Raw genomic sequence first — 27,182 nt, forward strand, 5'->3', positions numbered from 1 at the left:
GTTTGGGCACCATCCTTCATGAAGCACGTGAAGGTATTAGAGAGGGTGCAGAAAAGACTCACGAGAACGGTTCCCGGGATGAGGAAGTTCAGCTAAGTGTATAGAGTTGAGAAGCTGGACCTGTCCTCCTTGGAGGAGAGGAGATTAAGAGGATTTTTGACAGGTGTTCAAAATGATTGGAGGTCTGGACAGATGCGGAGCTTTTCCCTTTGGCAGAAGGATCGACAACAGAGAACATTGATTTAAGGAGTTTGGCAAAAGAAGCAACAGCAACATGGGGGGAAATCTTTTTTTTAAATATAGCGAGTAGTTGGGATCTGGAATGCACTGCCTGAAAGTGTAGTGGAGGCAGATTCAAATTGGATAATTATCCAAAAAGAATTTGCAGACATACAGGAAAAAGGCAGGAGAGTGTGACTAAGTGAGTTGCTCTTGCATAACGTCAGCGCAGACATGGGTCCCCTTCTGTGCTGTAAACATTCATGATTTATTAGCTCCATATTGCATTTAAAGCAATACTGATAAACGTAAAAATGTGTTTGTAGTCATTTTGGTCAGTGTATAAACATCTATATCAATTTTACTCAAAATCCAACATGGCAAAGCTTTTGGTCTGAATATCTTGATTTCCGGCAGCTACCCTGGCTTGGCTCGTGACTACAAATTGTCAATTACAGCTGGGTCATTAGCAATACAATCAACAAGGACAAATCAGTGCATGAAAATGAGGGAGAAATCTTTGTGGTACAGGTACTTCCTAGTAGTTGAAGGAGCATCAATATTGACAACTGCAATGGGGCAGTTTGCCCAGTCCTCCATACAATCCTCCCTGACACCACCCTTTTACAAGAGATTCAAACCTGGTTAGTATGGACAATTTTGTTCAGTTACATTCCAAAACAGTTTTTCTTTTGTGACTTCAGATTCTTTGAATTAATTCTTAAAACTACAGTTCATAATTTCACACTTACAGTATGTTCAGTTACTGATAGGAGAAACATTTAAAAAAGTTTAAAATTTTATATACAAAATATTAGTTACGTGTAAAATCTTCAGTATAAGTTTCTAGCATTGAGAAATTTCAGAAGCCACCATTTACCACAAAATGTTTAAAAACATAACACGAAATAGCAGGCGTTAAGCCATTCAGCTCTCAAGCCTGCTCTGCCATTCGATACAATCATGACTGATCTTCTACCTCAACTCCACCTTCCCACACCATCCCCTATTATCCCTCAATTCCCTTAGTATTCATAAAACCACCGTCATATTTGCAAACCGGAGTCTGTTGCAACAAGAAATGTCTCAGTGCAGGTAGATCTGAAGAACATTTTATACAGTAAATTGTTGCCATTACTTTTTAATCTTGAACTAGCCCCCAAGTTCTCCTAAAGCGTAATATGGCATTATTATAAAGAGAGAGTTATAATCCGGCATACCGCTAAAAGCTTTACATCACGTATATAAAAAATCTAAATTTACTTTCAAACTATTATAATTTTTATATTGCAATAAGAAATCAATTGAATTGATCCCAATGTGGCAGAACCACAAATGTCATTTTCCTGATAAAAAGTGAAAAATACTTAAAACAAACCTTAGTTTTGGAAGCCAAGTTTGGGGGGAGTACATTTTATTGGAAATTAACCCTCGGATTTTATTTTTTACCAGCATCCCTTCCTGCTAGTGATGCAGTTTATCCTCTCTGTGACTTGGTTTCCCAGTGATTGAGCAGTTCCAAAGTGGCTCAGGTTTTAAACTGCATCTCCTAAACCCTCCTTTCTTGGCTCAGTGATGATTTTTAACAGGCCTATCCAGGGGAAACTCCTCGATCAATGTTTTCATTTACTTTAAGACCCTAAACGAATGCAAGATGTTGTTAAAACTGCAGTGATCCATAAAAGAGGGAGGCTAACTTGACTCAAGACTCACTCAATTGGCATTTTTCAGAGTCCAGGGTGAAAGGGCGAACAGAGAAATGAATTCCAAATTTTGCTTAGGCTAATATTTTATTCAATTTAATAAAAGGAGAGAAAAGAATTTAAAAAGTTAAGAGACAGAGGAATGGAAATCAGAATCAGGAAACACACAATGGGTCAATTCTGTGCAGTAATATTCAATGATTACATCAAACAAAAAGTACTCCAGAAACTTGTGGCTTCCCTTCGAAGGATGCTTCCTTTTTAAGAATTCTCGGGGGGTGGGGGAAGTTTAAGTAAAGAGTTTAAAATAGGTTTAGGTGTACAAAACTGCTGAAAATGCTTTGGTTATGCATTTGACTAGCTACTCTGAAAACAATTGGGACACTGTTACATTCTGGATGTTAAATCTTAAAAACTAAATTCACCCATACTTCACAATACTACTCATTTCCAGTAGTTTAATCCTAAGGTATTCTACTCAATGGAATAATAACCATGGGCAGATATTACATATAGTGGATGTTCATTTTCACATTCCCATCTGCATATCAGCGTAGTTATAAAAATTGTCCACATCTTGGGATGCTGAAGACTTGCTTTCAGAAACAAAGACCTGTTTAGCAAACAGAAGCAAAGAAGAATACTTGGTAAGCTTCCACACCTTAAGACACTTTTAAAAATCATTTATTGGTATAGTTTGCTCAGTAACAAATCGTAGGACAGCTACCTTCAACACCAGAATAAGATAGCACACAATTCTATAAACATTTAAGCATTTTTTTTAATAATTCCAGGGCTCTCCCTTCTCTATCCAATGTTTTCATGCTATTCTGTGGCAGATAATCAACATTTTTCAAAAACAAGCCAAGAGGGCTGAGTATTGGCAGGATATTCAAACACTGTGCATGATTCAATTTTCAAATGATGCCCACATTGTGTGCTTCCCACCAGGGATAGCAAGTAGAGGACATACTCTGGTTTATATATCTCCTCCCTAGCTTAGAGATCAGTGCTAAATGTAATATATCCACTGCTGATTAAGATGGGAAATTCAGCATATGCCAGAGATCAACCTCAATAATCTCTTGCCTTGTATGGCTCCACATATTTATTACATTTTATATATTTATTTTGGGTGAAAAGATTTGATGTTATTCTTAACTTGCCTCAAATCTATTTTTAATCTCAAATCTTTTGAACTTATCATGCTCCATTTTCCTTTTCCCTTGAAATATAGGCTTCTAAAACCTAACCTTAACTCCTCCTACTTCTTGATATAGTTGGTCTTTCTTTCCTACTCTCTTCAAATCTCAGTTGCTTTTGATTTTCCCAAATGTAACTTTGTTTTTAGAATTCTTCACACTCCATTGAGAATTTTAGTGTTAAGGGCATATTGATATTTTCCAAAATGTACTACACATGCAGCTTTCATTGATTTTTGTAATAGTTTTGACCTTGCACTTTGTGAAGAGGCAGAAAACTCTGGTAGTACATGGCTGCATCTTTGATTTTCCTGGGCTGGTGTATTCCAATTCCAAAATCCACAAAAGGGTAAATGAAAGACTTACTGATCCGTCTCTCTTGAGAGAGAGGTGAAACAAGGTTGCCCACTATCACTCATTCCACTGAAAGTTTTCATTAAGTAGGATTAAACTGCATCAAGGAAAGAATATGGAGCTTAAAGTATTTACTGACTCACTCATTTTCACTTGTGACATTGTGCTGTCAACAGGTTCACCAGGACCTCTTGCACTCTTACCAGAAAGAGCAATGGAATAACCAGAATATAGTGGTGGGTGCCCCCCAACACATCAATAAGAATAGAGTATGATTTGGCATCTGCCAAACTCAAGGGTGCCAACTGAAAAAGTGCCAACTGACAATTACTGATTTGCATGAATGACCAGGGTCCTGGTGGATGGCAGCTTTAGGACAATCCTTCAAGACAGTGCAAGGAAGGGAAGAAGGAAACATTGGTCTTTCTCCAATGACACCAAAGACCTAAAGTAAAACAAACTCACTCATGAGGCATTTTCTGTCACGGTTCAGAACTCTCAGGTAAGGTTTACACTCACTTTGCATGCAAGATTCAAGACCAACCTGAGGTGGATTTGTGCCAACAGGGAACATTTGCAGGGAAGACTGTAGCCGACAATTATTAGGCACTAAGTACCCTGAAGGAGCAGTAAATCTCACCATATTCTATGAGCAGGAAGTCTGGTTCATCAAATGCTTATTTCAGGGCTTTTGTCAAAGAAGTGGGCATGCCTCAAAGCTTTTCATGAGAAGCCAAATTAAAAACAGTTGATGAGTAAGTTTGGTACACAGCAGGAATTGAATGTCTTGAACGTCAAGGTGGCTGGCAAGCTGTCTTGTGTTCATTTTTCCACTATGTGGAACACAGACCTCAGTTGTAACTCTTTCGAGTACAAACACGTTTCCATCTGTTCCTATTCAGATGAAGTTACATTGTTTCATAGTTTGCCATTGTGAGATTTGAACTCTTGATAACTTGTTTGAGTACAAACCCATTTCTATCTGTTTCAGATGAAGTTACATTGTTTCATAGTTTGCCATTGTGAGATTTGAACTCTTGATTTTGGGGTTACAAGCTCAGTAAAGATAGTGTAACTCTTTTGAGTACAAACCTGTTTCCATCTGTTTCAGATGAAGTTACATTGTTTGCCATTGTGAGATTTGAACTCTTGATCTTGGGGTTACAAACCCAGTACCATAACCACTTGGCTATTTAGGCCAAGCCTCAGACCTCAGTTGTATCCTGCTGAGCAAACTCAAGACTTGGGACAACAGCAGGTGTAAGGCATTATCTGGAGGTTAAGTAAGACATCACAAGCAGTTGCTCCTGAAGTTCTATTAAAATAGGAACAGCAGCAATCCATTTAACTCCTTAAGTTTGTTCTGCAATACAATTAGATCATGGTTGATATGGAGTAACTCCATAAACTGGACACCTTTTCCCCTAATATCCCTTAACACCTTTGGTTAACAGAAATCAATCTCAGAATTAAAATTATGAACTGACCAAACATCGACTGTTGCTCACAGAAAAATGTTACAAATCTCTATCACTGTTGCATGTGGAAGTGTTTCCTAACTTCACTCCTGAAAGATCTGCCACTGTTCCAAGTCCTAAACTTGCTAACTGGTGGGAATAATTTATTGACAGTTTCAACTGGTGGGAACACTATTCCATGAGATCTGGGCTGTGCTCCTAATGTAGTCAGAATCATTGTACTAATGCACTCTCACATTTTATAGTGAGTTGATCTGTTCAACATGCTGCTGCTTGGTTTGCACTTACCATCCATCTGCAGAGAGCTCAAACCCACACTGGGTAGTTTTTAGCATCATTTTATTCAAAATATGATATTTAAGTTTTTAGAAATGTTGACACATTTCATGCAAAAGGAATCTACGCAACTCAATATTTCAGCAGATTGAAGTTATGTATTGCATGGCATTATAAAATCATTTTTGCAGCAAATTTAATCCCAATCTTTCACAATGAGTATTGCAAACAAGTCACTAAATGTATTCAATAGTGAAAATGTAGCTACAATATGCTCTTTATTCCTTTACCTTGGAAGCACTGAACACAGAGCTGACTATATTCTGACATGCTTCCACGGCACCATCTCCATTAAATTCCAATGCAACAACAGGGCCTGGAGAAAAGAAAGATAACATAAGAGAGGTTCAATACTGCAGCTGCAAACTGTATAAATATAAAACTCCGATGCGATTTTTTTTTATATATACTCATTTCATTGCCCGTTTTAGATTATGCCATTAAATAAAACAACAGAATTTTAGACAGGAATGTAACCATTCCTCCCATTACTCCGGTGCCAGCCCTCAAGAAGAGTCATCCAATTTGAATCCTGTTCTCCTGCCCATTTTAAATAATCTTTTGAATTTTTATATTAAATACAGCACAACCAAAGACAGAAGTAGGATTCAAAAGGTGACATAAAATTTAATACTAAAGGGGTAAACTGAAATACATTTACTGCACGCAATGTTCAATGAGCATAGAGGTTCTCCCCAATGTCCAAGCCAACAGTTAGCCCTTAATCAGCTTCAATGGGTTGGGATGTCTTGAGGAAGTGACCGACACAATATCAATCCATAGCTTGCTTTAAAAATGTATTTTTGAAGATTGTAGTATATTCTTGGCAATAAGTTCTTTCTAGTTTATATAGTGAAGTGGCCCATGGCAATCGTACTCTTCCTGTTTCAATCTACATCTTATGCAACATAAAAGTCCGTTCCACACCATTGTCAATGTACTATAAAAAAAATGCAACCTTTGATTGAATAGCAGCTTTCTTCTACTCTGCTGCCCGTGTTCTGTTTTCCCCATCACCCCGTGCTCTTGTATTCACATTGGCTTTTACTTCAGCAGTGCTTTGAGTTCAAAATGCTCATTCTTGTTTTCAAATCCCTCCATGGTCTCGCTTCTTCCTATCTCTGTGATTGCCTGCAGCCCCTCTACCCTCAGAGATATCAGTGCTCCTCTAATTCTCTTGAGCATCCTTACTTTAATTGCTCTACCATTGGTGAGCCTGCCTTCAGCTGGCTGGGCACTAAGCTCTGGAATTCCTTCCCCTAAGTCACTCTATATCACTCTCCTCCTTTAAGACACTCCTTAAAACCTACAACCTCTTTGACCAAACATTTGTTTAACTTCCCTAATACAGTATCCGTTTACATGGCTGGATGTTGTATCTTGTATTATAATACCCTGTAATGCCTTTTATTACATTAAAGGTACTATATAAATTCAAGTTGATATTGTAGTCATGTACAACAGTTCTGCATATTGAAGCAAGTCAACCATGTTCTCATTGTCTGGGTTGTTAGCCATAATCTTCAAACCTCAAGCAAAGACATTACAAATTGCTGTACTTTTACACTGTTCCAACTTGCATTACTGAGTTAACTATTGGAACACATTGTTCCACCTAGCACTATAAAACTAATAATTTTAGGGTCATTTGAATCATATTTTAAACACTCCAAAATTCTTCCATTTACAAGATTTAACTCTGCAATCTAAAAAAGCATTCACCTTTCTATTACTTTATCTTGGTGAGACTACTGCATTGGTTCAGGTAATCTGATCCATCAATCACTTCTCACTGTTGTTTCCATTCAAATTATAAAAACTGTCCTAGTCCACAACTGAAACATTTTCTGTTTGAAATTAACATTTTTAGCATGTTATGGTCAATAAAAACCTCTTTTAAACACTAAATTTACAACAACTTACATTTATATAACACAATAAGCGTAGTAAAATGTCCCAAGGTGCTTAACAAGAGCGATAAATAAAAAAAGTGCTTTGATACTGACCCACAGAAGGAAAAGCCAGGAAAATGACCAAAATTTTGATCAAAGAATTAGGTATTCAGCAGCATCTTAAAGAGAGGAGAGAGGGGTAGAGGGGAGGAAAGATTTAGAAAAGGAATTTCAGAGAGTTTAGGGTCAAGACAGATGAAAGCATTGTCACCAAAGTTGGAGCATTTAAAATAAGGCCACACAGGAGGTCAGAATCAGAGGAGTGCAGAAATCTTGACGGTTTGTAGGGCTGTACGAGGAAACTTAGATAGGGATGGACAAGGCTGCAAAGGGATTTAAAAACTAGGATGAGGATTTTAAAATGAAGGCACTGTCAGACTGAGTGGGAGCAGGTCAGCAAGCACAAGGCCGATGAGTGAATGAGATTTGGAAAGTGTTAAAATACAGGCAGCAAAGTTTTGGGTGACCCCAAGTTTATGTAGAGTGGAAGACAGGAGGCTGGCAGGGAGAACATGGAATGATAAAGTCTAGTAGTAACAAAGGCATGGCAGACAATTTTGGTAGTGGTGCAATACATAGATGCAAATTCAACTGGAGGAAAACACAATACTGTTTTCAGCTATGAGAGATATAACCAGGGATGGAAACAGAGCGTGTTGATGCCGGGGTGGGGGGGGGGGGGGGGGGGGGGGGGAGCAACCAAAGTCAATGACTTCAGTCTTCCAATATTTATTGATGGAAATTAATGACCCATTAAGGAAAGGTGGCAGTATGTTAAACACAGCAAGGATGCTGTGACACACTGATAGTTACAAACATCACATCTGACACTTCAACAGACCATGAGACAGAATTGAGGATGGAGAAGGGGGAGAAAGAGGAATAGGATTGTATGGATTTAGGAAATGCATTAATTCAAATTAATACTCCCTCCCCAAACATATAACTTTACCTTGCTGAAGCAATGGAATAAAGTCTGCTGCTTTCTCCTTGAATACTCTGTTGGCATCGTCTGGTCGCATTGAAATTTCTTTTGTTTGCACAAGAGCAAAATTCTTTAGAGCCATCTTTTGAAAGGTAAAACCAAGATGGTTAGTTTTACTGCCAGAAGCATTCAACACCAAGTTAGAGATACAACACAAGTTTTATTTTAAGCAACAAGAAAATGAAAAACTGGAAAGATAGGATAAGCCTGCTGCAATATTCCCATTATGACACATTTAAAGAGAAGTCTCTTTAAGGAGCTAAACACTTGTATAATGTAGAATCTTTGATTCCACTAGCAACTTACACAGCAAGTTGTTAAGATCTGTAATGCACTGCCTGAAAAGGTGTTGGAAGCAGTTTCAATAGCAACTTTCAAAAGGAAATTTGATATATATTTGAAATGGAGAAATCTGCAGGGCTACAGCAAAAAGCAGGGCAGGGAACTAATTGGACAGCTCTTTAAAGAGCTGGCACAGACATGATGGGCTGACTGTGCTGCATGATTCTTCAAGCTTCACAATGTTGATAATTAAGTTAAAAGTCTACGACGCATTCCAGTTGCTATCAAGTATAATCTCCAATCTGCCTGGAAAATTAAATCCAAGCACTTTATTTGATTAGAAGGCGGGGGTGGAGTAGTTGTGCAATGCAGGCTCAGTTGGTTTAAATTTAAAACTGACCTATATTAACTGAAGAGAAAGGGCACTTGAAGTAAATGGACACCAACTTTTTTTTTAAAACGGTGAACATTAGTGATATTAGGAGGAAACCTGCTTGGAGGTGTTAATGAACTTGGGTATGAAGGCCCTGATTCACGAGTGCATTCAGTTCAGTATACTTAAATAGTGCATGAATTATAATCGGGCCTTAAAACCCCCTCCAGATTGGCAAAACTAAAGTCATCAGCATTAACTGTTAATTTTAAAACATCCCACAAAACTCCCCTATCACTGAGGTAAAAACCATCAAAATAATTTGTAAGTTAATAAAAACAAAAAAAAAGTTCCCAAAACACCTAGATATCTAAATTTGCTCACTGTTTGAATTTCCCAACAGGGCATAAGATGAGATATCCACAATTACCTGGAGTTAAAGATTGGGAAGTCATTGTGTTTAGGCCACACCACAAACTCTGCACCCTTGCCAACCACACTTATCATTGAACCAGACTGTTCACAACCTCTATTTGACACATTTTCTGGCTCCAGATTCTCCCCATCATAAAGAACATCTACTTCCATAATCTTGCCTCAGCCCTCTGCTCCCTTATACATGCCTTGTCACTGTCAGACCCGACAATTGCAAGCCTGCGCTGGCTAGCCTCCCCACTCCTGCCTAACCACAGCTCATGCAAAAATTCTGTTGACCATACAGGAGATCAGCAAGTGATACAATCCTTGAGGTTAAGACTGAACATTACAGGACATGCCACGTTTATAGCTAGCTACAGAGTGTTTTTCTTTAAGTAAACTAAATTATCCTCAAACAGTTTAATTGTTTCCTCCAAGAATTTCAGTATCAGGCCTTTCTTAATCCATGTTGAATTCCTTGCATGTTTCCATGCGCCTTAGTTCAACATTGATAACATGCCATAATTATGAAGCATTTTTCCTGTTAACAGGTCCAATAATTATCAGGATTTTTGTACTCCAATTCTGTATTGATGCATGTTCATGCCACAGTTCAGACACAGTAAGTTAGTAACTGGTCATGAAAGTCACTTAATCTTTTGTATTTCGGCTCAACTTTTCAGAAAATACACCCAGACCATTGTGGGTGTGACAAGTGTCAGTATATCAAAGATCATCTGAGGAAAATCTCCCTAAATTTACAACAGCTGACAACACCCAGCTGGATCTCTTAATTATCTTCGATTCCACAATGATGTTTTGCTAGACTACTTCCTGGATATCAAATTACAAATGAGACACAGTGTAATCCAACTGAGCATTGGGAAAACTGAATTAATATTATTCAGCTCCTGTCAAAAGCTCCATGGTTTAGCAACAACTCCATTCAATTGCCTCACACCTAATCTTTGAAAATCTTCATTTTAATTCCTCCACCCTGCCCCTATCAAATGTCTCCATTTTTGACCATGCTTCCCATCATCTCTCCGAATCTCTTTTCCATCATTCTCTCCTATGTGAAGCACCTTGGAGCATTTTATATTAGTGACACGATACAAGTTGTTAAAAGCAAAAAACTGCGGATGCTGGAAATCCAAAACAAAAGCAAAAATACCTGGAAAAACTCAGCAGGTCTGGCAGCATCTGTGGAGGGGATGTTGCCAGACCTGCTGAGTTTTTCCAGGTATTTTTGTTTTTGTTTTCTATACAAGTTGTTCTTTGCCCTGAACAACATTTCTCAAAAAGCTTTATTCATTCAAGTTTAAAGTATTCACTTTCTTCCATCCAAATATAGGCCCATTTTCCATTGCTTGAGGTTGAGGTTTTCAAGAAAAACAAATTATGAAAATTTAGTGTTAGCTTCAATGATCTTGTATTAAATGTCAACCCTGGCCTCTGGGGTCAAAATGTTGTGAGTTCAAGTCCCACTTCAGAGACTTGAGCACAAAAATCTAGGCTGACATCTAGTAATACAAATTACTAAGGGAGCACTGCACCGTCAGAGCTACCATCTCTCGGATGAGACGTTAAATTGAAGGCCCATCTGCCCCCAGGTAAATGTAAAAGATCCCGTGGCACTATTTCAAAGAAGAGTAGGGGAGTTATCCCCAGTGTGCTGGCCAATATGTATTCCTCAACCATAATCACAAAAACAAATTGTCTAGTTTAATATCACATTGGTGCTTGTGGGAGCTTGCTGTGCGCAAACTGGCTGCCATATCTCTTACACTTCAAAAGTACTTCATCGGCTGTAAAGCATTTGGGTGTTTGGGAGGTCATGAAAGGCACTATATAAATGCAAACTTATTTCATTAAGTCCTTTTTCTTACACATGGAAACCATTTGAGCTGACAAATGCAGAGAAAAGGAAGTATCAGAATACTAACACTTTCTGCCAGCTTGTGAACATTGTGATACCTTCCCACACCACATTGTTCTAACCTCAACCCAAACACGTGGTGTTTCAACAATGCTAAATTAATGCAGAATGGAAAGTTTAAAAAAAAACTTCATTGTTATATGTTGGTCACAGCTACACAACTTGATAAAAGATGTATAAAACTCTGGTCAGATCAATTGTGCTTTGGGATTGTGGAAACGTCAGTTCCAGCAGGAAGGGTTCAGGTTTCACAAATGCTTGCTGGAACATACATACAAGAGAGACTAAAGCAACTCTTAACCCTTTGTGGAAAAGTAGCTGGTCTTCAGTCAGAGCTTGTAAGATCATTTATACAACATCCTGCTGCACTTTAAGTCAATCTATTTGACATAATAAATTGAATCAAAAACTCAAAATGTCCAGTTGGTTATGTTAAAAATACTTTGTTGGGCCTTTTGTTCCTGTTCACATTTCTTGTGAATTTATTTTGCATCTGAAGGTTCTTTACTTGGAACTCCAGTGGTCTAGATCAACCCCTCCAACACCTGGCTCAGGTGACTAATATTCACATGTAAACTTTGACAATGAGGGCCAAACACAATAATCCCAATAGTGTACACACAAATGTACATGCAGGAAGGAGGTTGTTGATTTGCCATCAGAAACAAGGAACCTAGTCCAATTTACCCCTGCATCCCAAAACCAAAGGACATTAAATCAACGGCAACACCCATACCACCATGATTTTTGTGGTTTATTTGGAGGTTGAAATTGAGATCAGAATGAAATGGAATTGAATGACACACCTTCAGGGAGTAACTTCAAGGGCTATAGTTATATGGAAATTCACTGCATAAGAAACCATTCAGCCGGTCATGCTCATTTTAGTTCATTAAGTAATTCAATACTAATCTTATTGCCCTATTTTCTCTAGTTGTTCAATGCTGTATTATCAATATTTGTAGATTATAAAAAAAATGTGCTCTTTCAATTTTTTTGCAATGCAAAGTTCACCAAGCCTTCACATGGAAGCACAATTCTTTTCAAGGACACTGCAGTATCACTCACCTTGGCTTTGAGCAAATCACAAAAGGTAAAAGTGCACAAAAGATAGCACCAAGTGCAACCATGCAATTTTCTCACCTCATCAATTAACTTCCTAGCATTGGCTGTGGTATAATCTCCGGCAAAAAACACCACCAAGCACAACTCTTCACTGTTCTTTTGTCTCTGACCCCGCGTGACTGGAACAATGCTCCTGCTCAGCTCTGTGGAGATCCGAACCGATTTCAGCTCCTCGGAATCAGGAAGAGGAACAAAATCCTGGGGCATTGCATCTTCTGGTAACAAGATCCAGTTGTTCTCATCTGCAACAGGGGTGAAGTCATGGATGTTGCTCCAGTTGTTATTGAAGATGCTTAAGCCTGCATCTTTGAACTGGTAGCCCAGCTCGGGATAGTAATATTGGAAACAACTGAACTTCATGCCCGTGGACGATTCAATGATAGGCTGAGTTGCACAGCAGAGGAAGACGTCCATTTTTTTGCAATCCCGAGTGCGGAATTGCTGACAAGCCACAACACATTTGCAGTCAGCGCAGTCACGGAAAAAGACACTGCCTTTGATAGGTCCCAGAAATATCCTGCAGTTGGTGCAGTCATCAATGGTGATGGTGGCAGAGTGGTCAAAAATGTAAATGTTGCAGTTTTCACATTCTTGGATGACAAATTGCTCACCAGCAACTTTACCAGGCAATCGTCCCACGGTCTGATCCTTTAATTGAACCAGCATATAGTCTTTAACATCAATCTATTGGAATAAAATAAACAAAACACTTTAAACATGCACAAAAATTTCTAATCCAATGTACCGAACAGAGATAAGTCTTAACATGGAAAGTTTTTGGGCTATTCACACATCACTACTGTTTTTTTTAAAACCTCTTTGCCCATGCAACATCTGGTCAAGGGAAACACTAATCTCAGCTGGTCAGGATGGGGCTAGCACAGGAAGGCCCGAGAACCAATGTTGCTCTGCATGAAATTAGTTGATCTCCACTGGTGGCATCATTTGTAGCAGCAACCCTGGGCACGGTGGATGGAATGGCAAAAAAAGCAATGGTGACACCAGGAAAAGCTTTTTCATGTAGCGAGTGGTTGGGATCTGGACATCTGGTTCAATTGATGCACTTAAGAGGGAATTGGATTATTATAAAAAAGGAAGAGTGTGTAAGGCTACGGGGGAAAGGCAGAGAGTGGTACTAGATAAGTTGTCCCTTCGGAGAGCCAGCACAGACATGACCACCTGGACAGCCTGTGCTGTAAACATTGTGATGTCCACAAATTTGTGTCCCAATAAGGAGTGAACATGCCCACAAGGAGAGGGAGAAAAGTATTAGAAGCAGGGGGAATAAATAAAAGGTGAAACCTGATAAGAAAGTCGTGGGTTCAATTTTCAGTTTCTGCTGAACTAGCTAATCCAAGTTGGTTACTGCTCCTTTTGCTATCAAATGGCTCCTGATTTTTGAGAGAATGGCCGATATGGACAGAGGCAAAAATTGGCAAGCCAAACAAAAAAAAACCACGTAGGGTCACACTTTCATAAAATAACCACTTGGGCAGGAGCCACTGGGATACTCTGCATCCATGGAATCTGAACCTAGCACATGTATCCAACCTTCCTCTGGAAGGCAGACAAGAAAGAAATCTGGAAAGCAAGTGTAAAAAACCTTAGTTACAATGGTTCCCTCTGCACACTCCTGTCTTGTTCAACTCCTCCAAATATTTCAGAAATTCAATGCACAATTGTTCATGATACCATACATTGCGGTATACAAGTCCCAAAAATCATGTTTTTGCATATAATCAGCATACAAATCAATCCCCCTTTTCAGCCACAGCATTAGTAGTCAACCTCAAATTTTTCACCCCACAAACACATTTTACTTACTGATACCTTATAAGTGGGCAAGGGATCAAGTAGGTAATATGAGCTACGTTGTGAAGAAGCGCAGTAGTTAAGACGCTCTCACTCTTTGCGGCAAAAGCTGATGACATTTCAAAACACCCACCATTCACCTTTCTATTCGACATACTAGTCAACCACTCCTCCTCCACTCACCCCCCACCCCTCCCCCACCTCCCAGCTTTGAGGAATTTTGTGGCTTCTATGGTCGACTTATACATCAATATCTATGGTAGTCTTTTTGTGATTGGAGTAAGGGCCATGCATGTGGTTCAGATGGTCTATAAGTTCAAGTTGCACAATACGTCCACATACATCACCATAGTGTTATTACTGAGTACTACAAAAATTATGTGTCTTGCATTCACAAGTCATTCAAAAAGCACTGGATTAAACCAGTTACACAGTTACATGAGCTGCTAAATGTCAACCTGGCCCAGGTGAGACAGAAGGCGGAGTTTCAAACCACATTCCATAACTTGAAATCATAATCCAGGCTGACAGTTCACTTCAGAAGTGAGAAAATGCTATATTGTTGGAGGGCCTTTCTTTTGAAGAGGCATTAAACAAAGACCACAACAACCTGTAAAAAGTTTCCACTGCAGTACTTAGAAAAGGGCAAGGGAATTTTTCCAATCTACTATCCAAATTTACCCTTACTTCTTTGGAATGCCCCAAAGTATTGGAGAGATGCTGCATAAATGCAAATTCTTTCTTTCCAGTTCAGACATTGGCCAGCAATGCTAATCCATTTAAGCTTATTACAACATCCAGAATTCTAACTTTTTCAGCAATGTAAATCAGCAACGAGGAGGAGCAAGAAAAAAGTCTGTTTAATTATTAACTATTAGTAGCATGTTCTATACGATGGGAAGGAAAATGAACATTATCCACATTATTCCAATTAAACACGAGATATCTACATTAATCTAATTCTGGTCTCTTGAACATCCCAATATTAATCACTCTACCACTTGTGGCTGTTCCTTCAGTTCAATAGGTCCTAAGCCAATGCTTCCTGAACTTTTTCCCGGAGTGACCCCATTTCAAAGCCTCAGACTTTGCGAGACCCTGGGATGAAAATTTGGTGGGCTAAGGGAGTTGTTGAGCAAGGGAGGGGAGGGAAGGAACTGAATATGGGGGAGTTGATGAAAAGGCAGAGTTTCTTCAAAAAAGAATTGAACACCAACCTTTTCAGAGACTTTTTTTTTGCACCAACAATCAGGCCTGAGAAAGCAGTCCAATAGGCCATACTCTCCAACGAAAATAAAAATCGCAAGCATTTAAAAGGGGCCTCTCAGCTGTCAGAAATCAGTCTGAGCTCTACGGCAGCCATTACTGCCACAGAGTGCATGACCCCAAAATATCACGGCCCACAGTTTGGGAAGCTCTGCCGTGATCTATGGAACTGCCTCATTAAACTGCTCCACTTCTCTACAGCACTTTCCTCCTTGAAGACACTCCTTAAAACCTAGCTCTTTGATCAAACCTTTGGTCATCTGACCTAATATCGTCATATTTTGTTTTATAATGCTCCTGTGAAGTGCCTTGGAATATTTTATTACATTAACAGCACGATATAAAAATAGGCTGTTGATGTTGAAAATCTCATGTTTGCCAATACTGTGAAGAGCACCAACCAGCAGCAATGAAATCCTCTCCTGAAAAGGATGTGTGACAGGAAGCAGCCAGCCTTCCTTCCCTCCTCAATACCTTCAAGATCAATTTTTTCACTTCCACTTCTCAAATGAAAGTGGTTTTAACACAACCCATCAACGTGTGCGCTAAATGCAGCAGTTACACCAATGCCAGAAAACCCACTGGTTCCAACATTAGCTTACCACAACGACATTTCAAACTAACAGTTGCTTTCACATACTTGCAGCATATTGTCAGAATTGGTTAAGCAACTTTAATCTTCAATTTATTTTTGTTAGTTGAGTTAAATATCTGGAATACTGCATTCAGTTCTGGGCACCACACCTCGGGAAGGATTGGCCTTGTGAGTGGGTCAGTGCAGGTTCGTCAGAATGATACTGGGGCTAAAAGAGTTAAATAAGGGCAGGTTCGGTAGATTCCATTGAGTGCAAAAAATTAAGATATGATCTAATTGAGGCATTTAAGATTAAAGGAATTAATGGAGTAGATAGAAAGAAACTATTTCCACTGGTTTTACAGCCTAGAACAAGGGGACATAACCTTAAAATTAGAATCAGGCTGTTCACATTTAATGTCACACAAAGGTAGTGGAAACCTCTCCCATCTTTCTGGCGCTGAAACTTAACTTTTAAGTATGTTGTCTCATTCCTTCAGATTTTAATTATTGATGGAGATTTTAGGAAACTAAATTCAATTTGAAAAAAATCAAGAGAGATTGGTTGATGTTGGTTAAGCAAGAGTAGCAAGGAATATAGAGCAAAGGCAGGTAAGTGAAGTTAAAGTACAGATCAGCCACCAGGTTCAAGAGGCCTGTTCCGATGTGTTAGTAGGGTCAAAATTTAGATCACAGCTTATTTCAATACCAATATTTTGGCTATAACTACCAATTAAACAGAGTTAATTAAATTTTGAGAAATTGCAAAATACATGTGATAAAGGAGGTGAGAGCCACAAGAAAAACAGTAAAATAATTGTTCCCACTGTAACCATCAGTGCCTAACTGCAGGAAATTCTCCTGTTAAAAAGTGTTTGGATAGCCTCATTGGGTGTGAAGTTTAGATACTTTACATACAAAGGATAACTGACAAGAAGGTTCAGCCGAGCTTTCATTGTGACAGGTTAACACGTAGACCCAGATTTTGCAGTAAAAGCAATGGTGTAGCTATCTTTTGCCGCGAGGCTTGGTATTGAAATATACAGAATGGTGTGAAGTTGCAATAATTATCCACTGAACAGGTCAGGAGAAGTTAGGGTTCATCCATTTTTATGCAAGTAGATTTTTAATGGGGTGATAAGTCTGAATTACTACTAAACCCCTCTCTGGCACCAAAACATTTAAGTTTGTTGTCTGATTCCTTCAGGTTTTAATTATTGATGGAGATTTTAGAAAATTAAAACAAACTTTAAAAACTTATTGTCTTTTACTTCTCTCAATCTCATCTTTCTGCCTCTGTATTTCACTTTCTCTACTTGATTTGGTATTGAATATTCAAACTTGCATTTCCTTATTCAAACTCTGAATGTTTCAGTAAGGATTATTAAATATGATTGATGTGTGATAATTTGACATGGAAGCAGTACAGGAAAATTTGTAATTTCTTTAAAAGGTCTGGATTCTGTAATTGTTTTTAAGAATGTTTGAAAAGGACTTTTGAGAGTTTGCATCAATTGTAAAGGGATCAATTGTGATTTTCTTGGATAAGAAGAAATACTGGTCCATGTGACCTCACGACACTTGACCTGAAAGCAGCACTGACAGGAACGAAGTTAAGAAAAGCCACAAGGCCGGCAGACACAAATGAGAGCTGCAGATACAAAGGAAAGCTACAAACAAAGGAGCTGAAAGATAGAGGCCCAAATGCACATACAAAGAGAAAACACACGAGATTGAAAGAGGAACACGCGGAATTCTTGTGAGAAGTAGAAGCACATCACTCTCAGGAAGAGGTCAGTTTTTCTGTTTGACAGATCTCTTGGAGGCATTGCAAGAGCCGGCCAAAAAAAACATTTAAAACCTAGAAAGCCTTGTGAACAGCTTGGAGATGGGTGATTTCCCAGAAGTGGCCAAACCATGAACCAGGTAATTGGATTGCTGGTTGAAAAGGAACTCTGGAAAGCCACACTATCAGGACTGTCGTGACCAGAGGAAAAGGGGGGTCGTAGAGGTGCACCTTACTGATGATAATCGTACCTGCGAAACTCAGAGGTGAAAGAAAGATGTTGTCGGATAGGACTCCTGACATACCCTGCATGAGTAAAGAAAAGCATTTTGTGGAACATTGTACCAATGTAGTATCACATTTATGCAGGGAGTGATGCGAATGCTTGTGGTTGCATAAGCCGTATCTTTGTTGTGTCAACCACTTACAGTGATATTTACCTTTTTTAAGGTATCATTTGCCTGTTGATTCACGTGTAATTTGTGTTGGTTCTGATTTGTGCTGAAGTAAAAACTACTAAAATGTGGAATCTTGTTGGGGATTTCTTCATTTGGGATTATTCAGCAAATTTGGTTATTTTGGTTAACAGTTTCCCCACGGGGATTGTAATATGTGAAGTAGACACAGATGCCTGCCCTGGCCACAGAGGTCCAGGATGCCGTGCCAAAATAGTTTTCTAATCATTGTAGCTTCCATTGCAAAAGCCCATTGAAAGTCTATGGGAAGATGCATGTGTAATTGCCATCGATCATTCACTGCTGCCTGCAAAATCCAGGCCGTAAACCTACACTACCCATATGAGACGGGCAACAGTGAAAGGGTCCATTATTTTAACTTCCGCAAGTAGATCGCATACCCAAACAGTTTGTCCACTTTCTGAGCATGTACATGTTATGAAAATATTCACACTACTGCTAAGACAGCATTAGACTGTGAGCCAGCAACATCAGACCAGACTTGACTTTAATTCCCCACTGTAGTCTATCGATTACATAACAAGAATTGGTGTAATCAGTGACATTAATCAGCAGAAATTTTGTTTAACGAAGAATAGCTATTTACATGCATTTCTTTGTCATCTCAGATTCAGCTGCAATTTTCCCAAAGGACATCCACTTCACATCCCTTCCCTATATAATTAAAGAATAATGAGTAAATTACATTTGCACAGGCATAGCCTAATTAAAAAGCCTGGTGCTTACACAATTAAAGCATATCCAAGCTTGGTAGTTAGCTCATGCAAGTGTAACCTCATTGCAAACACTGGAATTTGCAGGCCTAGCAAAGATTACAATTGATTCAAGTAGCCTTCCAGCTTGGGCAGTCATGTTTTAGAAAAATTCATTCTCAGGACATGGGTGTTACCAGGAAGACCAGCATTTATTGCCCCATTCCCAATTGCCCACAAGATGGTGGTGGTGAGTAACAGGACAACAATGTACCTGTCAAGTCACCAAAGTCTCATCTGTCTCTTAACAGGCAGTGAGCATCACAGCTTACTAATGATTATATTTGGGCGAGGTATTAAAGATGAATAAACCACCCATACAACTATACTTCAGCGATAGATAAAGTCTTTAGGTGAGTCGGGAGGCACGAGGTTACATTCATTTTAAGGTTTTTTTTTTTAAAAATGATTTGTAGTTCCTAGGCATGATTGTGCTCCAAGCACAATAAGATTTCATCCTGCAACCCTTAAACTTGAGAATTAAAAGAAAGACAGAAAAAAAGAACACAGGATTATGGGGAGAGGAAGGACCAGTCTGGCATGAAACCAATAAGTTCAATAATCATTCATGATTTTCTTGTTACTATTATTAAGCTGTAACTTTGCAAAAATTGCATTTATACTTTATAAGCTGTGGTCATTTGAAGTTATATACTTACCCCAAATTATGCTTAAATTGGAATTTAATAACATAGCTAATTCCATTCCATGAGTGCTCTGCCCAAAGACAAGTCCATGACTCAATATCTGCTGATGCCGATCCTGAGCCATTTCCTTGACACTTTTGGTCAGTGGTGGTTTGCCATCGCCTTCCATTCTCAGGGGGCCTGCCTCCCCAGCCTGTCCAAGTCGACCTCATCCAGAACAGGAATTGACCCTGCCATTATTTTGAACCACACGCGAGCCATCTGAGCTAACCGGCCCCAGTATCGCTAACGTGTCCATGAAATTTAAAAGAGGGAAGAAATGAACCAACTGATGATTTGCAGGACGTGATTGAACCTTGGAGAGAAGGGAAGGAGGTGGAGCAGAGCACCGCAATCAGACATAGTTTAATTTGGGTGAATGGGGAGGCTGGAGAGAGAGGTGAGGGGGGACAGGGTCAGAGGTTCACTGGAGAGTGGCAGGAGCAGAAAGAGTGAATTGACTGGGGTCTGTGTATGTCAGGGTTGAAGCAAATTGTGACAATAACAGCTTGTAATTATCAAGTACTTGCTTAAAAAGTTGAACTTTAAGGGAGTTCTTAAAAAAAGTGAAGTAGATGGGAGAATTAATTTTAGTGAAATATAAGGAGGAAGAAAATTCAAATACCTTGAATTCAATACATACTTTGCTTAAACCAGGAGCAATTGATGGCCCTCAAGCTATTCTTCATACTTCAGTTTCCTTGAATCGATATTTAACAAAGCTCCTTTATCAACATCTTCTAAACCGGTGACCTCTACCATCTAGAAGGACAAGGGCAGCAGATGCATGTGGACTCCACCACCTGGAAATTCCCTTCCAAGCCACACACCATCCTGACTTGGAACTATATCGCCGTTCCTTCACTAACTCTGGGTCAAAATCCTGGAACGCCCTTCCTAACAGCACGGTGGGCGTACTTACACCACATGGACTGCAGCGGTTCAAGAAAGCAGATCACCAGCACCTTCTCAAGGACAAAATTAGGGACGGGGAATAAATGCTCGTCCAACCAGCGAAATCCACATCCCGTGAAGGAATGAATAAAAAAAAAACTAGCAGCAACAAGGTGGCATACTCAAATGCAGCAAAGCAACTCCCTACTATTAGGCACCCAGCTTTTTTTTTTTACTGAGTGTCATCTTGAGACTGGCTAAATATTTTACTTAGTGCATATTCAGCCAGGAAGGAAGCGAAATGTTCCTTTTTAAACTTGGATTGGATTCAAATCTGGGCCCCAGTGCTAGAAGAGCCAATGTGCTAACTGACTGCACTGCACTTATTTCTGATGTTCAATAAGGTAATCTTAAAAAAAAGATCAGAAATTTCAGACAGAGGGATCAAAGTAGGTATGGTGTGGGCAATGGAAATGTTGCACTAATTAAATTTTGCACATTGATGTCAGATGGCTAGGGCTAAAACATTTAATTGGGACCAAATGGAGGAAACTGGTTGTTCTAAACATGACCCCAGTGTGTTTGATGCAGGCAATGAATGCCCCAAATAGGAATTATGTTAACATCCTTTCCATTCAGTACAGGAAACAAACCCCCACCAGAAATCAATGTGCATCTTGTAACTGTCTTATTAAGGAGTAGCTGAGTCTAATTATACTAGGATGTTCAAACCTCGAAATAACACCCTAGAAATAGAACTTTTACAGAATATTTCTTTCCCACATGTGGATAAACTATACAATTTTAAATACATCACCCTTTCACCTACATGCTTGAGAAAACTCTCTGAAAATAAATGCCCTTTCCAGTCACACTGCTGCCACCAGTGAGCAGGAAACACAAACTGACTAATTAACAGTAAAATCAATCTCACAGCTTCAATCGCGTCAATATAGCCCATATCACTTTAATCCACAGTAAGCTCTCCTTTTATTCCTAACGATAAAATTTATTCTTCTCCCCAAAACTTAAAGTCGAGAATCTGAAATAACATACACTGTGGATTTTTGACTTGCATTTTTCATGTTTACGTCTCCACTGGCAAACCAAAGTGGATGTTGGCATGTGCTCTATACACATTTTTACTGGTTCTTTTTGTTGTTGCTGAGCGAGACACTTGCTCCTCTATTATCTACAATCCATTAAGAGCCACTGAAGTAAAATATACTTCATAAAAAGAATATTCCTGTAATCGAGCGCACAAATTTATTTTGTAGCAAAAAAATTGTATATTATGTACTCTCTCATAAATTACACAGGTTATTTTTAAAAAAGGTAGCCAGCCAACCTGTGTCACGTAAAAATTAGAATTAATTACAGTAACCTCTATGTGTCAGAGGTTTATTATCCTAGAATCATGAGCACACGCTAGGGTTGAATTTGTCTGATTAGTACCTTTAAGGCCGATTCTCTAAAGCCTCCACATGATAGGTCATGTGGGAATTATTTCTACAACTTTTGGGGACATCAGCGGTAAGGTGAAGAAGGGGCCATGGTCATTGCACAGAGTAGCAAGATTGGGGAAAAAATAGCAGCAGAGATTGCAGTAATGATGATTTGATGTAAAGGTTATTAAATTGCAGACGGAAAAAATGACTAAGGGAGGTGAAATGTACCTTAATTGAGGGGCCTGGACAAGACTGTGACAGGTCAGTCTTGAACATAAATCTGGTTTAAAATAAACTGCAGATAAAATGGCACACTTAGTTACGTAGAAGCATATGCAAACCTCCAGCAGTACATAACCCGGTTCTGTTTCAGCTGTCAAAAAAATAAGCCTTGGGTGGGGCACAACAGGCTAGAGTTGTGAAATACCCAGCTTCTTCAATTAAAAGTTTACGCATACTTCCCAATTTTACAAAGGGGCTTTGCAAGCTAAATTCCCTGGAGACTGCATTTTGAAAAAAAAGTCAAATTTATATCTTGCAATAAATTCCACGTCCTTTAACAACAAGTGATTCTGTGCAGTTGCCATTTGAATCATATTAAAAACTAATTTATGTATTCTTATGCCAGTGAAGCCAGAAAAAAGATTTGCAGAGATACAATGAGCCTCAGTGGATGACTTAAAATTTGAGCAGTTAAAAAAGATGTTTATAAACAATATATTTCATTGCAAACAAACAATTAGTTAACCATCAGAATCCCACTCCAAAGGCTCTCTCTTTTAACATTAAGCTGATTAATAGCTTAGCCTGTAGCATCACCGCTGAGCCAATACTGAGTAAGCTAGTAAAGCATTGAACACAGTTACGTGGGGCAAATATCTGACCACGGTCAAAATCACTCACTGGCACTTGGATTTAAATTAGGTTTCTGCAAAAACCATCATAGTGACTTGATGTGATGAATAACTTCATCAAAAATGGAAATGATTAACCTCATTCCTGATTAACACTTACTCTGGAATTGTGAAAAATTGCTATGATCTAAAATTCAAATGAATAAAGCACATACAACAAAACACCATGATACTAAGAACACTAATACTTGTTCAATGAATTTTGTTGTACTGATTAAGATGGAAAAGAAATGAGGCAAGTTCCCAAGTCCATTACCATCATGCATTTCATTGCAACACAAAAATTAATTCTCAGCCAAATGGTGATTGTCTAAATGGTCACGTCCTCCAGCTCCCTAAGGTCAGCTTCCTTTTTTTAAAAAACTTGTTCATGGGATGCATGTGGGCATCACTGTCAAGGCCAGAATTTATTGGCCATCGCTATGATCTCTGGTGAAGGTGGTGATGAGCTTCTTTCTTGGACCACAATATGGTGAAACACCCAGAATGCTGTTAGTGAGGGAGTTCAGTGATTTAGACTCAATGTCCCATCTAGGCAGTAGAAACGTTTGCAAGATGCTATTGAAGAAGACTTGGCAAGCGACTGCAATGCATCTTATAGATGGTACACACTACAACCAAAGTGCGCCAGTGGTGGAGGGAATAAATGTTTTAGGTGATGGATTGAGGGTCAATCAAGTGTGTTACTTTGACCTGGATAGTATTATGGAGTTGCATGCATCCAGACAAGTGGAGTATTCCATCACACTTGTGCCTTGCAGATGATGGACAGGCTTTGGGTAGTCAGGAGTTGAGTCATTTGTCACAGAATTCCCAGCCTTTGACCTGCTCTTCTAGCCACAGTATTTATCTGGCTGGTCCAGTTAACTTTCTGGTCAATGGCAACAAAGGATGTTAATGGTGGAGGACTCAGGGCTGGTAATGTCATTGTATATCATGGGGAAATAGATTGATACTCTCTTTTGACCTTATGATAGATGGAAAGTTATTGATGAAACAGCTTAAGATAATATGGCCTAGGACACTGGCCAGAAGCCCTCCTACAACAATGTCCTGGGGCTGCAATGATTGGCCTCCAACAACTACAACCATCTTCCTTTGTGCTCGATATGACTCTAACCAGTGGAGATTCCCATTCACTTCAATTTTGCTGGGGCATCTTGATGCCACACTCAGTAAAATGCTGCCTTGATGTCAAGGGCAGTCACTCTCACCTCGCCTCTGGAATTCAGCTTTTTGGTCCACGTTTGGACCAAGGCTTTAATGAGGTCAGGAACTGAGTGGCTCTGGTGGAACCCAAACTGAGCACTGTTGAATTCAACAGCTGTTGGTGAATAAATGTCAATGAAAGCATATCAGGCATGAATGGGGTTTGGATTGTTTGTGAAGATCTCCACAGGTTAGCAGTTGCCACTTAAACATCCATACTCAAAAAATGAAGCTCAAAATCTTCACAGTTCAATGCGGTCAGCTGCCATGAGCAACCAGCACTGTAATGCAGTGGGAATCAATGCCTACAAGAGAAGTGACAGGAGAATATGGAAAGAAATTGTTTGAACTGAGTTACTGCACTTCAAACAAAGGCAGCTGCACAGAAAAAAGTATTACAATTAACATTAATCACAATTTTCAACCAAACATCAACTGGAACAGTCAACACTGCCCAAATAGGTGTGCTTCCCTTACAACGGGAGTAGATTCTTGACTTCTGTCAGCATTCATACAGTAAAGATGCTAGATTCTAGTTTACTGAAACTAGATGGGCACCTCAAGCAAAATATTGCTGATGTCAGAAATCTGAAATAGAAACAGAAGTTACTGGAAATACTCACCAGGCCAGGCAGCAACTCTCTGACAAATTTTTGGGTCATCTGCCCTAATAGAAAGTTGCAAGGAGTGAGTCCCCATTCTGATCTAACAGGTACCTTTAAAACCAGGGAACTAAACCATTTCAAAGTACAATTCACCACACCACACCTCAGTAAAATTGCAGAAAAGGAGGTCATCTTGAGTTTAACTAGCTATCAACTACTTGTCACAGAATGACAGAAGCTGCTGTAACTGTAACAACTTGACCGATGGAGGTATTTACAACAGCCAGGAGCACAATTATCAAAACTGCATGGTTTGGGGGGGGGGGGGGGGAGAACTGGAACAAAGCATACAACCCGTGCTGGAAGCCACACTCTGCATTCCGAAAGTCTACAAATATGACCCTTTCCACAGCCACAATTCTAAAAATAAGCCATGACACCCATGCTCACGATTCGAACTTTAAGTCTCCTGCCACTTTTTAAAAAAAAACCTAAAAAACTGGGGTCAGCAGCCTTGGCTAAAATTGATAACGCTGTGAACTGGAATGGATAATTTTGCTGTAAACATTTCTTAAAATGTATATTTACCAGTGACATATATTACACTGCTTAGCTACACGTTATTAGACACCCACATGGATATATATATATTTAGATAGATAGGTAGATACACACACACATATATATATATATATAAATAAAATATAATATATGTGACAATTTAGACAGATTATATAGATAGATACACACACACATATATAAAATATAATATATGAGACTATATAGATAGATATACCCATATATGTATAGATAGATACACACGCACATATATATATATAAAACATAAGTGAGTATTTAGATAGATATATAGATAGATATACACATACAAACATACACACACATCATTTAATTATCCTCCTGTCCAAATTTAAATTGAATTTCAATTCACTGCAGTTTATTTCTCTCTACACATCCCCCAGAGTTAAACAAGAAAGAATCAGCCTGAGAGAGGTAACAGATCCAGTCCTGAGTACTGACCGCAGCCTCGTTACTCAACATTGACTCCAGCGCAGGGACAGGGAGGCTTGTCAGGTTCTCTTGGGGCTGCGTCCATTACCCTTTCCCGCTGGTCTCAGCCCCTCCTGCCCTGGGCCTCACCTTCTCCCGCTGGTCCCAGCTGTATTGCTTAGGTTCCTCCTCGGCATCTGCCTCCTCCTCCTTCTTCTTCTTCTTCTTTTTCTTCTCTCGGTTTTTCTCCTTGGATTTCCTGGAGAACAGGCAGCCCATTTTACTCGCTGCTGCTGCTGCTGCTGCTGCTGCTGCTACTCCTGCTCCGCACTCCGCCTCACGGCCTCTCCCTCGGACCCTGACAACCGCTTCCCGTTTCCCTGCCTACCAGGCTCACCAACCACAGCGCTGGGCGCTCCGCAGCCCGCCAATCAAACTGCCGGCACTCCCCGCAACCCGCCAATCAAACTGCGCGGGGCATCTCACAGCCCACCAATCAAACAGCCGGGACACTCCGCAGCCCGCCAATCAAACAGCCGGGACACTCCGCAGCCCGCCAATCAAACAGCCGGGACACCCCGCAGCCCGCCAATCAAAAATCCGGGACTCCCCGCATTATACCAATCAAACAGCCGGGACGCCCCGTAGTCTACCAATCAAACAGCCGGGACTCCCCGCAGTCCATCAATCAAACAGCCGGAACTCCCCGCAGTCCACCAATCAAACAGCCGGGGCACCTCGCAGCCCACCAATCAAAAATCCGGGACTCCCCACATTCAACCAATCAAACAGGCGGAACGCCCCGCAGTTCACCAATCAAACAGCCGGGACTCCCCGCAGTCCACCAATCAAACTGCCGGGGCACCTTGCAGCCCACCAATCAAAAATCCGGGACTCCCCGCATTCAACCAATCAAACAGGCGGGACGCCCCGCAGTCCACCAATCAAACAGCCGGGACACCCGCAGTCTACCAATCAAACAGCCGGGGCACTTCACAGCCCGCTAATCAAACATCGCGGTGCAGCTCCAGAATCACCAATCATAGCGCGGCACCTCACAGCCCACCAATCACACCACAGGACTGCTCGCAACCCATCAATCACAATTCGCGGGATAGATCGAGGCTCGCCAATCACAACGCGCCTATTCCTGTCTCGCCAATCGTAATCTTCATTCAGTTTCACCACTAGCAATAACAATACAACCAGTGTAATTTTAGCCAATCACAGTGCTGGTTATCCATGCGCTGCTCCAATCGTAACCATAAACGCCAGCTAATGTTGACCAATCACATTGCAGAAGGTATCATCTCCGCCAATCACAATGCTGGGAGGTCTTGCTCGCCATTCAATCCTCGCGGTAGTTGGGACCAGCAAAACAGAGTAA

The 27,182-nt window shown here is 39.9% G+C and overlaps 1 protein-coding gene across 1 annotated transcript; it reads right to left on the reverse strand.

Moving 5' to 3' along the window:
* Window positions 1-300: 300 nt before the first annotated feature.
* Window positions 301-26,172, reverse strand: rp2 (RP2 activator of ARL3 GTPase). The gene is made up of 5 exons (XM_041199798.1): window positions 25,946-26,172; window positions 12,384-13,049; window positions 8,197-8,311; window positions 5,523-5,608; window positions 301-2,535 (listed from the first exon to the last, which is right to left on the reverse strand). The coding sequence occupies exons 1-5, from the start codon at window positions 26,072-26,074 to the stop codon at window positions 2,452-2,454; spliced, it is 1,080 nt and encodes a 359-aa protein (XP_041055732.1). The 5' UTR covers window positions 26,075-26,172; the 3' UTR covers window positions 301-2,451.
* Window positions 26,173-27,182: the final 1,010 nt, after the last annotated feature.

Source organism: Carcharodon carcharias, chromosome 11, assembly GCF_017639515.1.
Source record: "Carcharodon carcharias isolate sCarCar2 chromosome 11, sCarCar2.pri, whole genome shotgun sequence".
NCBI classification, from domain to species: Eukaryota; Metazoa; Chordata; class Chondrichthyes; order Lamniformes; family Lamnidae; genus Carcharodon; species Carcharodon carcharias.